General features: G+C 40.7%; 1 protein-coding gene across 1 annotated transcript in view; it reads left to right on the top strand.

Annotated features, from left to right (window-relative positions):
* The window catches only part of LOC145393029 (uncharacterized), a 60,404-nt gene that overhangs the window by 13,772 nt on the left and 31,834 nt on the right, over positions 1-14,798 (top strand). The window contains exons 5-10 of the mRNA XM_080267353.1: positions 525-1,065; positions 6,552-6,740; positions 8,680-8,798; positions 10,142-10,276; positions 10,729-10,898; positions 11,061-14,555. Of these exons, the coding sequence (XP_080123479.1) occupies positions 525-1,065; positions 6,552-6,740; positions 8,680-8,798; positions 10,142-10,276; positions 10,729-10,898; positions 11,061-14,555 (4,649 nt within the window). The remainder of the gene's footprint in view (positions 1-524; positions 1,066-6,551; positions 6,741-8,679; positions 8,799-10,141; positions 10,277-10,728; positions 10,899-11,060; positions 14,556-14,798) is intronic.

The raw sequence follows: 14,798 nt of genomic DNA, 5'->3' as shown, positions 1-14,798 counted from the left end.
GTCCAGTAATTATAAGCAAATGTTTGTTCACCATGCAGGTCTGGTGTAGAGTACGGTATAAATAAATGATCCATTATAAAATTTCTGAACATGGCACCAACTACTCACTGTATAGTGCTACTTTCATGTGACTAGCCTACACTAAGTGACAACTCACATTTCTCTAGGAATCTATTTTCTTCACTGGGTGATAACCAGTAAACAGATACATGGTGGTCTAGTAAGTTAAGAGGCTTCAGCTGAATATGACCCATAAGGTTTCAAGTCCTAGGGATGGTTGGAGTTTATTGCGTATATAATTCAGCTCGGGGAATAGTTACTGATCCTTTGCCTTAATGTGTGGGCTGATTGGCCTAGCCTCTGGTCCCTATATATTTATATGAGGTAATGTAGGATTGGATAATGGAAGAATGGTAATATTCTGCCTGTAATATTTGGAGTTGGAATTGAGGATAATTCTTTACTATTAGTTGATTTTTTCCTAGAATATTACCTTCTAACTGTTTTTTTTTTTTTTCCCCCAGTCAATAAAAAAATCAGTAGCAGCAGGGTCAGCAACCTCCATTGCTAACAGTGTCACAGAAGATGAAGTTCTGAGTGTGTTAGGAATAAACGGGAACAGTACAAGCAATGGCCAGAACAACTCCGACTGTGATAATAGTGAATCGTCCAGCAGGGAACAGACCAGTGTTGCCATGCTGGAAAATGGCACAAATGGATCTGTAATGCTCTCTGAATCAGAAACAGACATACCAGTAGTAGTGTCAGACACTTCATCAGTGAGCAATAACAAATTACCAATTGATAGTTTAAGTAGTAAAAATTCTGTGAATGATCGAGGTGGGGCAGCTAGTGAGAAAAATACCAGTAGTACAGATGTTTGTGTTAAAATGGAACCTGTTGATATGGACACAGACCAGGGTGTGGCTGCGAAAAAGGAAAAAGTTAAATCTGAAAGTAATGCCAAAGTGAAGAAAGAAAAAGACTCGTCCAATGAGGAAGATGGTGAGAATGATGCAGAAAACAAAATTGAGGAAGAGGAGACATCTAACTCAAATGAGAGTGGTAAGTTATTCCAAGTTCCATTTGTAGTAGGTGCTGGAGAGGGATGCCTGCATGTGGTGGCACCAATATTCTTAAGTGTGGAGCTGCCTAGTTTTAAAATATACCCTAGTTTCCTTCCTATCCCCCAAAAGGAGAATGGTAGACTGCTGGAGGAGGGGAACATGAGCCTACAGTCCACTGATTTCACATTCAGGTAAGCTTCATGCCATGGCAACAGCAATAATAACAGCATCATCATCATCATCTAGTCCAATAGAAGAGTACGGTAATTTAAATGTCTTGTTGGCTGTTGCAGTAATTAAAGAGATGTTAATGTGGAAAGAGTAGAGTGGCACCAGGTAGAAGGTGACTGATGATGTAAAGGCTGTACTGTAATGTGAAATGGAGGGTTGAATGTGGAGCCTAGAAAAGATTGCATGAAAGTATGTTTTTACAATGCCTCATTAATCCAGGGATGTATTTTCCTAGAAAAGATTGCATGAAAGTATGTTTTTACAATGCCTCATTAATCCAGGGATGTATTTTCTGTTTTATTCAAGTCATCCTTCTGCCTACGGGATGACTTTACACCCCCTCTTCTGTCTTTCTTTCCTTCATTCTTTCCTCTTCTTTCAGCTTGTGGGTGACTCTACACTGAGTGACAAGCCAAATGGTTTCTTGTACACCAGGAAACCATTTACTACATGGGTGGTAACCATATAACCAGATTTTGGCACCTTGTGGTGTTGGTGGGTAATTACGGCACTCCAGTCGGATTGAGCTGGTGAAGGTTTATATCCAAGGAGTGGTTGGGGTTTATGGCTCATGTAATGCCAATGCCACTCAGGGATGAGTGAGGCTGGCCACTCTCATCTTAAATGTCAAGACCAACTTGCCTAGCCCCAGGCCTGTACGATTCTCATGGGACAACGTAGGATAGGATGATAGATGAATCTTTCAATACAGTATCCCCACCCCCACCCCCCACCCCCCGAGAGATTATAAACTCATTAACCCGTTCACCAAAGAGGTCACTTTTAGCTATTAAAATCATCTGAAGGTAGACCTATGAAGATTCTGCATTGTTCATCATTATCATTCCAACCTCTTTCCCACCCACAGATGGGAAGAGGAGGGTCCAGAGAGCAAGATTAAAATGATAGAGGAAGACCTAATCAACAACATGTGGAATGAAATGGGCCACACACTCATTCACTTATCATTCAAGCCCTCAGAATCTTGGCTTCATCTCATAAGCACACTTTTCTGATGTAGTTTCATTTCTAAATATTCTTTCCTTCTGTGCCTTTCTGATCTTCCATTTGTTTGTATTTATCCACTCTCATACTTTTTTTCCACCCTCCTTTTTACAGTTTTGCACCATTTCCAAAATAGTCTGTATTTTCAGAGTAGTTTATTTCTTTTTATCCCAAGGTATTTTTTTTTTCAGTAGTCTGTTCATGTGCTTCTTACTCAAGGTGTTCCCTTCTTTCACTTGAACTACTGTCATGCATCCATTCAGGCAGGAATAAATCAGTAGAGCACTTTGCTAGATTGAAGGGGCTAATGTACCGGTAACTCAATGGTGTGTGACTGGTACGTAGAGCATGAATGAAAGTCAGAACAGTAAAAATGGGGCAGTTATGTAATGTGTGGATTGCACAACAGGATGAAAAACAGAGGTTGATGAGAGATGTGAAGTAAGAAATTTCTGATTAAAATGTAAGCTAAAAACATAGTGGTTTTTATAGGGTAGTCATATGGAAGGAATGGTTGTAGAGAGTATGATGGTGAAACAGGTACTGGTATATGCAAATAAGTTTGAAGGTGGGAGGAGGTGTATTAGGCCAAGGAAAAGGTAAATGAGTGTGAGAGAAGGTGAAGTATGGAGGCTGAGGGGGCTAGAGAACAGACTAGGCATCCATAGCATAGTTAAAAGTGTGAATGTGGGTAACTGATACTCTACCAGTACTTCACATTGTGGTGGTGGTAGTGGTGGTAGTGATGATGATGATGATGATGATGATGGTTTGCACTGCGTTACAAGTCAGGGCTTTTACATGCTGGTATATGTAAATATTAGATGACGGCGATGATGATATACTGTATATATACTGAGTTAGCTGACAGATCAGCACTACAGATAGCTAACTGGAATTTCAAGAGGATTTATAGAGAGAGAGAGAGAGAGAGAGAGAGAGTTAGCTGGTAGATCAGCACAACAAATAACTAGAATTTCAAGAGGATATACCAGTATATATATATATATATATATATATATATATATATATATACAGTAATCCCTCCAATATCCGACGTAATAGAGCCAAAGGCATGTCCGGATAGTGATCTTGTCCAGATATTGAGCCCCAGCCTCCTGGACTTGTACTTATGGACCCTAACTCAGAAAAACACCTATACAACTTCCTCCAGACATGCATTGCACCTATTTAAGACCCAAATCACACCAGTAAGGGACATAAAAGACTGAAATAAATGCAAAAGAACCATAAACTGAGGTTTTAGAGGTGAGTTTATACAATATTAAACTTTCTGGGTACTTACAAGTCCCTGGCTCCTGGACTGGTTTGAACTGCCAGTTTGCAGTCCACAGTTAATCCTCTGCACTCTAACTTCTGATTTCTTAACACTGCACAACACTGTAAATTCCCGTGTGTTCTAGTGGCGAGGTATTGCAGTTTATTCACTGTTTATTCACAAAAAACAAGCACCTGTGGCTTGCACTGCTATAAGCATCTGCTCTCAGTCGGAGTTTAGCTGTGACTGTTGATGATGGCGGGGTAACAGAGTTGCCAGATCACAACGGCCACATTACCAATCTCCTCAACTTTCATTACCAGATTTAACTTTTCATTACCAAATTCGTAAAGCTAGCATTTATTCTTCACTAATTATATATACAAGTGGAAATACATGTAATCACTCTCCTTATAATTAACACCATGTTGATTATTTTCACGTTATGTAGGGTAGCAGATTAATCAGAGAGAGCAAACAGTCCACCATCTCCATCCTGTGTATCCTCATATATGTGAAAAATCCATTTGATAATGCATTATTCTGATTCATTACCAAACGAATTTTTCATTACCAAATTGGCCCACACTTGGTAATGAAAAATACCAAATGGCAACCCTGACAGGGGAGGGGGAAGGGGGAGGAAGGAAGGGGTGAAGGGACCATGGTGTAACAGCTGTTCAACGCCACGCGGCAATTTCAAATTACAGGAGGGGAAAAAGTCAGATTTTTTTCGAATTTTTTGCGTTTTTTGGCCCATTTTGGGAATATTGGATCCCAGGACAATTATGTCCGGTTAGTGGGGATGTTCGGATATTGGGCGTTCAGATATTAGAGGGATTACTTATATATATATATATATATACACACACACACACACACACACATATATACATACAGTATACCGATATTTTTAAAGATTATTTGTAATTTATTGTGAATTTAATCCCTTCAGTGTTTGATGGCTTAAGTTTTGCAGTCTTGCTACCTCCAAGGTTAGATGTTGCCTTCATTGTCACCTTCAGTAAGAGGGGCCTATCCTAAACTGAATAGAGTTGTTTGGTTTTTGCAGGAATAAAGCAGCACCAGGTTTAGCACGTAATAGGGACTGTAAAAAGTGCCGTCAAAGTTGATTCTGCCAAGTTGGGGCATTGACTCTGTGGGAAATAAGCTAGTAGGGACCGGGCCCATAAGAAAACTCACCCTCTTGTGTATTTCCTATGTAAATACATCCTAAAGTTACCTGAAATGTTGCTGTTAACATATTAAATTATAAAGTAACATTAAATTAACAGTAAAATAAAACTCATCATCATACTTGCATTTTTTCGCCTCCTTGCAGTAGTCACATTTAGCCTTCCCTTTACCCTCTGCTGTTCCAGGTTCACACCTTCCTACACCATTTCCACTATCACCCAGTTCACCTCCTGCTCCATTTGAAGCACAGGATGACATATTTCCATCAGTTACTTATCAAGGACATGAGAGTGCAATACTCAACTTGAGGACACATTGAACACATGCAGGAAAAATGTGGAAACTGAGTGTTGGCGCTGGCGTCACCATGGCCAAAATCCAAAACTTTTGTTGTCGGAAGGTGTCAAAGTGTGTTTTTATGTCACAAATGTGAAATCGCAGGAATATTTGATAGCTGCTGCTAAAGTGTGATTTCGCCAGTCTGGATGCCGCGAAACCTTGTACCTTACTGTAGTAAATTAAATGCTCATTTTAATGGGCTGATTGAGGGAAGGACAGTCACTTGAACCTGATTGTCTGCTCATTCCAAATGTACTATAGCTGAAATTTCCAAAATAATAATGAATAAACAATACTTTTCACATCGGATAAGCATTGTTTACAAAATCAGATATAAATCATTAGAAAATATTGTACTATGCTGTACATATGTAGAAGATAGTACGGTACAATACTCTGTCTGTGAGCAGGAAATGTGAAATAGCTAGTTAACTTAAAAGTGTTTAATCCTTGTGCGCTGGTATTATTTTTGGCGCAGCCACGTAGGGGTTAAACAGCAGGGTAAGTTCATTGTCTCCAAGGAGGTGGGGGGGGGACACAAACATGCCCATCAAATCCATAATCTGTTAGAATTGAGTCCAACAGAGTGAGGAATTACAGTATGTGTCATTTGATTTAAGGGATTAGCTGCTAAAAAGCTTCAAAACAAGTGACTCTTTATGGGGCTTATGTTGGGGAGCCACCTACACCTAGACTTTCTCACCAGTGAATTTAGTTAACTTGATAATTCGTAATTTTAGATAAGTCAGACTGGCTTTGCATCTAGAATTTTAAAAGACAGGCAGTCTTCATTATAAGTCAGGGATATGGTCTAATATATAGTAGATTTTTACTTAACCCTTGTGCTGTAAATTGAGGAACACTGGCAGATCGGTTTTCTGGGCAGCTGTGGGGTTCTAATAGGCCATCTCTTGTAATTACTGTGGATTTGTAGCAGAAAGAAAGAGAGAGAGCAGATAATGATGATGTTATCACCCTTCACTCTTTTCTTAAATGTCAGGATCAACTTGCGTAACCCTGGACTCCTGTGCTCCTCATGGGGCAACATAGGATTAGATGATGGATGGATGGATTGTATATTTTGGAACTGGCCAGTACCTGTTTATGTAAAATACTTGTTATTACCTAGCTGAGTTACTTACCATGCGACTATTACCTAATACAGTGTCAGTACATGTGGCATTCTCCTCTGTTATTGCTGGTTAGTTTCAGCTACTTGTCAAAATTAGTAGGGTAGTTTCCTATGTACAGTATGTGCACAGGCCAGGAATGTTTTAATGTTGTTTATGGTAGGGAGCACCCAAGCGAAAAGTGCCTTGTTAAGTTAGATTTTTATTACATCAGAAAAGAGGCCAAAGCCCCATATGTTTGTACTTATGAAGGTTTTACTGTCATTCTTCCTCTTCCCAGCCCTAATATGTTTCTTCATTTAGAAACGTCTGAGGAAGAGGTCAGTGAGAAAAGTGAAGGAACAAGTAACGAGGAATCAGAAGATGGTGAGGATGAAGAAGGTGAGGAAGATAAGGAAGAAGGAAAAGGTGGAAAGAAAACTAAACAAGAGGAAGATGAAAATATCACATATTCAAAGAAGGAGAACAAGTACTACCACAAGAACATAGATGGTGAGACTGCATGTTTGTACTGTATTAACCAGTTGTTATCATGTTTATAGTACTGTATTGATCCAGTAATTACAGTGTTTCATGAAGAGAGATCAGAGTGCAATGTGTGAAGCAATAGTGATTTTACCTGAACTTAGTCCTGATTTTTGTCTTTTTGTTGCTTACGTCACATGGCTCTGGCAGAATAAGAGAATACTGTAGCTCTGCATCCCTTTCATGGCACTTCATGACGAGCACTGTATTCTAGTGTTAATCTCTGGCTAAAACTCAAAAATCATGATGGCAAGATGGTAATTAGGCTAAGTTAGGGTAAAATGATATAGTAATTTAATTTCACAATGCTACTAATTATTAAAATAGTTGAATTATACCCACATTCTGAAAATGTATTAAAGTAGGGGATGTGTTAGGCTGGACACATTATACAGTACCTAGATGGCAGGTGGTGACCTGGCCTAAAAGGGAAGCTCCATATTCTAACTTGAGTCCCTAGTTGAGTGTTGATCATTAAAAATATAGGCCATGTTACATGTTTCTGGCACACTGTATTACTTGGACAGTACTTCCAGCATTGGGTGAAAACACCTTACACATACTTGAGAGGCCAATGCCTTAATATATATAATATGTGACAGTTTTAGTATAATTTCGACCTTGCTGTAGTAACTATTGTATCATTACAATAAATAGTTTCAGCATGTGGGGTAATTCATCTAATTGGAGTACTTTGTGTGTGTGTGTGTGTGTGTGTGTGTTTAGATAGTTGTCCCACTTGCATAGTCTCTCCATGTTTTTAGATCCTGGCCTTTATCTTTGTTTGGGGGACAAGGTCATACAGTGTGATTCTGGGTATAAGGGACCTAACCCCTAAAGTCTGCAATTCTCTCACCTGTCTGGCCCCAGAACTGTTTTTAGGGTCTGATTTTTCAACATTCACCAGTGTAAATTTTGGTCTTATAGATTTCAAGAGCTTGATTTTTACAGTCCAGAAAGTGTATATTTCACCCCCATATGTGTAATGGTTACCACACTGTTGACCGTCAGAGAACATCTGAAATAAAACTTGTTACCCCTCGCATATATATAGAGAGAAAAAAGGTTGATTTTGCACACCACAAAATTTATATTTCACTCTTATATGTCTAATTGTTACTGCACTGTCGACTGTCAAAAATTTAAAAACTCACCCCTCGTTATGAGCAAGAATGGGACATCAGTGAGAAATAAGGGGGAATAGGAAGGTGGAGGTAGTGTGGGGAGGCATCAGGAGGAGGGGAAAGGGAGGGAATATGCCTGCCACACACAGCCAATATGATCTAGAGGGGATATGGAGGCTGATTTGGGTAGGAGGAGACACTGTAAACAGGGCTCAGTGGAACAGAGCGAGGCAGAGAAATGGCAGGTGCGAGGACCCTTCCCCACCACATGTGGGGGGACCAGTCAGGCCTGACACCACCAAATATTGTACTTTCCATTGGCTCGGCTCCATATACATCATCAGTGAGGTGGGGATACCTTGCGCTAATTTTTGGTAGCTTGTGTAGGATCGATGATATCAGGACTCTTCATACTAAGGCCCAAACACATCGATAGATGATAATAGAACTTTAGGGGTTAGTAGAGGGGTTGGTAAATAAAGATCAAGCATTGTGGAGAGCTGTCATTGGGTAACCAAGGCCAGTGCATCAAGTGTGTTGGAGCCTATATAAATTAAAAACAACTGATGATGATGATTATGATGAGGATAAGCTGTGTGTGGTGGTGATATGACTGTCCTGGTGTGTGTTTTGAAAAATTTTCCAATATAATACGGTACTTAGTCCTTTTTTAAGTGAGAGTGTGAGTTAGGATGATGGTGGTGGTGGTGATGACTAATGACAGTACAGTAGTCATGAAAAGTGTGTGCAAGCTTGACATTTCTTATCCTTTTGGTTTCAAGAGTTGCAGAAGAAACTGAAGGGGACGGTAGTGAAGTGCATGTCGTGCTACCAGCAGGTGAACCATCAAATACGGTCGTTGGTCTACACTCATCCAATGCTTGGGGTCTTCATGTGTAAGGTAGGCTTGGATCTGGCCAGTCCATGCTTTCAACCTATTCCCTTTTTTTTTTTCCAACTTTAGGCGTTGGTATGGTAGTATGTTACCTGAGGCCCATATTTTCACGTCACCACATTGATGCTGATAACCACTGTTCATGTTGTTGTTTGTGCATGGACTGTCCAATACATGACTTATGATTTTAATAGTGGGGATGTTTGCAAAAACTTGGTTGGTCTTGTCTCAGTTTTTTTTTTTTTTTTTTTTCCAAAGTTACACTGTCAAACTGTTCCCTGCTGCAGCTTAGATCAAACTTATGTGATTCTGAATACCAGATCACATACCAACTGCGAGTCCTGATTGTTACCTTCATTTTTATAACCGTAGAGGGAGAGCAAAGTTCATAGTACTGGTACTGTACTTATAATATGTTACTGAGATAAGGGACTGAATATGGAGGCTGCCAGAGATCGAGCAGCATGGAAAGTTGGCACTAGGTGGCCAAGACCTTTGTGTGCTAGCAAGTTGGAGCCTTTATAAATAAGATGAAAATAGTAGTGCATACCTGTGTGTAGCTAGAATACTGCTTGAAGTAAAGGAAAATGTTATGGAAAAGTATTGGTAAATATTTTTGCAGTCTAATGCATGGAAGTCATATGTGCCTGAATATAGTTATTAATGAATATTACTTGCGACCACGTCTTTTGATTCACGATCATTGCATGTAGGATTTTGCAGAGAAAGTGCTTTTGGCTATATTGTAGATGGGAAAGAAGTTTAGTAGCACCACTTCCATAGTAGTTTGTTTTGCTCATTGCACTTTAACTTTCAATGTTTTATTTTCACCAGTATTGGAATCAGTATTGTGCAAGAGGATATTAAGGTTTAATGTGTAGAATAAATTCAGGAAGAGTTACTACGAAATCTCCAAACACACTTAGAATACTAATCTTAGTGTACTGTCCTTCACCAGCCAGCTCATAGTCAAAAAGTTCATAGGGTCAGACATTAGAGTTTCCTCCTTAAACTATGAAGATTTACAACTAAGTTCGTTTTTAGTATACTGGGCACTGAGAACACATGTATTATAATGGATCATGTATAAGTCTAAAGAAAACAACACCTCGTTTAGAATGATGGCCTTGCATGGGTGTAATCCCCAAGAGGTGACGATGTTTTTTTAAGTCATGTAAGGCCATCAAGAGAAATATATTGTTCATGTACCCATAAATATACTGGACTGTGATTTTGTAGCCTCAGACCTCTCCATGTTCAAGGAGTTAATACAACATTGGCTATTATTGTTATCCTAATGTAAGAAGCTGTTCGATATGTTAGTTATTGTGTGTGGTTTTGGGTTGCAGAGGTGTCGGAAATACTATGGTCGTGGGAAGTTCTGCAAGGATGAAGAGGGCTATGATGAGTATTGCCGGCTGTGTGCAGAGGGCGGGGATCTTTTATGTTGCGAAAAGGAAGGCTGCTTTAATGGGTTCTGCAAGGTAAGTATGAGATGTTTACCATCCACTCACTCGATGTAATGCTGCTTTTGGGTGACTGCCCTCTTTCCCTTCCATCTTTCCTTTTGTCCTCTTCTGTTTTTGTTTCCTTCATTCTTTCCTCTTGCTTATGCCTACAGGTGACTCTACACTCCCTCCTGTATCATTTTTTCCCTTCATTCTTTCCTCTTCCTTCTGTGAGTGGGTGACTACACTGACAAGCCAGATGATTTCCTGTACACCAGGAAACCATTCACTGTGCTGGGTGGTAACCATATGACCAGTCCATACATGTTTCCTATGTGTCAGTAAGTGGGTTGGCGGAGGGTGAGTGCCCCGCCCCATAAAACAACTATCTGAAAGACTAACGGCCACCCCTTACGGGATTATGGCGTCTGGCTGTATGTAGATTAACTCACCAATTCTTCACTCACTCTCCACTATTTTATCGCCAGAAATGTATCAAGCGTACTATGGGGCGGTCTGAGCTCCAGAATGCAGAGAAAGCGAAGAACTGGGCATGTTACGCATGTGACCCCACCCCAATGATGGAGCTTCGAGCCCTTCACCGTGCTATCCTTGCTAACCTAAAAAACTCAGAGAAAGAGGATGGAACTTTGTCCAGGTAAGGAAGAGAAAGAAAGAGAGAGTGTGTGTGTGTGTGTGTGTGTGTGTGTGTGTGTATTTAATCATAATTCATATTATTTTATTCTCATGCAATATGACCAGTAACTACTTAAATGTTTGTCATATTTATGGTTGTATTATTTTATTTTTGTTCTTCCAGGAAAGACCTGAAGACCAAATCCCTGAAAACCAAATTTCAGGCTTTGAAGATGAAGAGACAAGAGCAGTCTCAAAAAGTTAAAGAGCCAGATGAACCACTAAAAAAGAAGGGGACTGAAAAGGCACAGCAAAAGACCAAAGAAAACAAAAAAAATGATGTGGGCAAGAAAGATGAAGACAGCAGCACAGTATCAAGTCCAGTGATGATGGAGGTGATCAACAACATGAGTGAGATGATGACCCAGTGTATGAAAAATATCAGCATCATCAAGCATAAGTGGCGCAAATCAAAGTATTCCCCTGAGGGCACCGATAAAGCCAGACACCATATCTTGAAGCAACTGGAGGCTGTGTGCAACAACTTTAAGATAATGGAGAAGGACATAAAGGATGAGGTGGAGATGCTAGGGAATATGGCTTTAGCATCTAAGGAGAAGGAAGAAGAGAACAAGGAGGAACAGAAAGATGCAGGTAAGAAGAAGGGTGCCAGTAAAGAAAGAGGTTCTGATGAAGAAAAGGAAGAGGATAAAGAAAAACTGAAGAAAATGGATAAACAATTGCTGAAGGATGCTGGGAAAGAGAAGAAAGATGCAGATCAAGAAGAGAAAGATACAGAAGAACGACAAGAGAATGCAGATGAAGAGGAACAGAAGATGTCAGATAAAGAAAAGAAGGATGCTGGTAAAGATGTTGCTCTCAAAAGGTCTAACAGAAAATCAACAAAGGATGACTCTGCAGGTGAAGAAGAGAGTTCTCAGGTAGAAAATAAGGAAACTGATGAAAAGTCTGACGAGAAGAAATCTCAAAAGAGGAAGGATAATGCCTCCAGCTCAGTTACAGATAAGTTTGATCAAGATGAAGACAGTGGTGAGAAGGGTGTGGAAGAGTCAAGTAAAAATAAGGAAAAGAGTAGGAAGACAGATGACTCAAAGATATCGGACACAGAGAAAAATAAAGACGACCAAGGATTGCCAGACCTTGAGAGTGTAATAGATGACTTACTGTGTGATAGAGGTGATACGATGGATTGCGATTTGGGTGACGCGGGTACTCTCGATGACACTGCGGCCATGATGGAGACATCAGTGGATAACCCCACTGATGAGATTGATTTGCCAGATCTGATGCAAAGTGACAGGACAGGAGATAGTAATAAGGAAGCTAGTAAGGAAAGTGGAGAAGAAAATGAGAAGGAAGCTGAAGATGATGATAAGGAAAAGGAGGAGGATGCCAAGAAAGAAACAAAGGAAGGGAAAGATGAATGTACTGATGAAGATGAGAAGGTTGCCAAGAAAAAGAAAAAAGATACTGAGGTAGAGGAAAAAGACAGCAGAGAGGAGGATAAGAGTGACAATGAGGCCCCAACACGTAGAACTCTAAGAGATAGGAAGGGTAAAACAGGGGGTCTGACAGAAGCAAAGGAAGAGAGTGAAGATGATGAAGTGTCAGATAAGAAACCAGGGCGCAAACGCCCTTCTACGGTGACAAAGAAAGGCAGTGAGAATGAGAGTGAAGATCTAGGTGTCAGAAGGTCAACAAGGAGGAGCAGTAGAAAGGAGTCAGATGATAAGGAAGGAAGTGAAGAGGAAGAGAAACAGAGTAGAAAAGGGAAGAAGGAGAAGGGGAAGAAAGAAGAGACAGATAGTGATGTGGATAATGAAGGAGATAAGGAGAAAACAAGGAGAAGTTCAAGAATAAAGAAAGCAGAGGAAGGGGAGAAAAAGAAGGGAGAAAAAGAAAAAGAAGCTAATGATGAGGAGGAAGATGAGTTTGAAGACAGCTTGAAAAGCAAGTCCAAGAAGAAAGATGAATCAGACAAGCAAAAGAGCCCAAGCAAGAAGAAGGAGGGGGAGGATGCTTCAGATGAAGATGAAGAAGGAGAAAAGACAAAGAAGAGGAAGTCATCGTCTGACAACGAAGGTGAGGAGTTTGAGAAAGAAGAGGAGCCAGTGAAGCGAAAGAGAGGACGACCAAGGAGCAAGAGGACCAGCAGTACCAAGGCAGAGAGTGAAGAGGAAGAGGAGAAAGAAGGGAAGACAAAAACAAAGAAGAAACAGGGACAGAGTGAAGAAGAGGAGGAGAAAGAATCCAAGACTGAGACTAAGAGGAAAAGAGGAAGGCCCAGGAAGAAATCCAAAGAGGGTGGAGAAGAGAAGGATGACAATGAGGAGGAGGAGGAGGAAGAGAAGGGTGAAAAAGACAGTGATAAGAAGAAAGGACCCAAAAGACGAAAGAGGCGTAAGTCAAAATTGGACAAGGAGGATGAGATTCTACTGGGTCTCAGGGAGGATTCGTCAGAGATGTCAGAGGAGGACACAGACACGGAAATGCAGAGGAGACGAGAGGAGCATACGGACAGTAGAGCAGACAGGAAGATAAGTAGGGGTAAGATAGCAAAGCAAGAAGAAGAGGAGGAGGAAATGGAGAGTAATAAGGTAAAGAAAGATGAGGAGGAGGAAAAGGAGACTAAGAAGGTAAAGAAAGATGAGGAGGAGGAAAAGGAGATTAAGAAGGTAAAGAAAGATGAGGAGGAGGAAAAGGAGATTAAGAAGGTAAAGAAAGAGGAGGAAAGTGAGAGTAAGAAAGTAAAGAAAGAGGAGGAAAAGGATGAAAAAGTGGCTAAGAAGATAAAGAAAGATGAGGAGGAGGAGGATGAAGAAGAGGTAGAAAGAAAGGTCCCTACAGAGGATAGTCTAAAATCCAAGGACAAGAAAGATAAGAAAAAGGATGAAGGTGATGGTGAGGAGAATAGTGAAAAGGATGATGAAAGTGATAATGAAGATAACTGTACAGATGATAAAAGTAGTCCAAAAGGCAAGAAATCAAAGAAAGCCGAAAATACCCCTCAGAAGAAGGATAACAAGAACAAAGAAAACGAGAAAGCACTATCTGCTCTGTTGGCCTCAGATTCAGACAAGGAGAATGATGACGAACCTGAGAAAGAGAAGAAAAAGTCGAAGAAGAAAGACAAAGCATCTGTTCCAGACACCAGTGATGAAGACATAAACAAAGATGCTAAAACAGACGAAGAAAAGGAAGGCGAGACTAAGAAAAGTGGTGCCTCAGGTTCGGAGTCTGAGTTGAAGAAGACACTAAAGAAAAAAAAGAAGAAACCCACCAAATCCCCAAAGAAAACTGAAAATGAGAGAGCCAAGGCAGCCATCCTGGACAGTGACAGTGATGACCAGGTACCGAAACCCCGGAGCAAGAAGAAAAGGTTCCGTAAGGCCTCGAGCAGAGCGTCTGCTCGCAGCCGAGCCCTGAGCAAACTAACTGAGGAGGAGCAGGAGGAGCTGAAGGAGAGGCAATTGGAGGGAAAGTGCGAGGTTGTATTGCAGAAGCTGACTAAGGAGATCAAGGACCAGCTGAAGGAGGAGGAGTTTATCTATGCCTCGGACTACCCACACCTCCTCCACCCTCCCATCCACCATGGCCAGAATGATGACTGTGATGCTGATGAGGAGGACTCAGACAAGGAATTCTCAAAGCTCATGAAGTCAGTAATGTGTTTGCTATTATCTGAATGGGTTATCAAAGGAGTGGGCTGATAGTGTTGGGGAGGGATTTTTTAGGGGAGTGGGCTGATAGTGTTGGGGTGGGATTATGAAGGAGGGCAGGCCAATATAGACTTAAATATATTATCATGAGCAAAAGTATGCCAATAATCCCCATCAGTAGTGCATCCTGCCTTCCATTATTTCTCATTCCTCGCTAGACATCAGAGAGCATATCCTTCCTT

The sequence above is a fragment of the Coenobita brevimanus genome, chromosome 23 (genome assembly GCF_032717465.1).
Source record: "Coenobita brevimanus isolate Jiangsu-jjx chromosome 23, ASM3271746v2, whole genome shotgun sequence".
Classification (NCBI taxonomy): Eukaryota; Metazoa; Arthropoda; class Malacostraca; order Decapoda; family Coenobitidae; genus Coenobita; species Coenobita brevimanus.
Note: the sequence above shows the minus strand (reverse complement) of the source record. Positions and strands in the feature narration are given on the sequence as shown.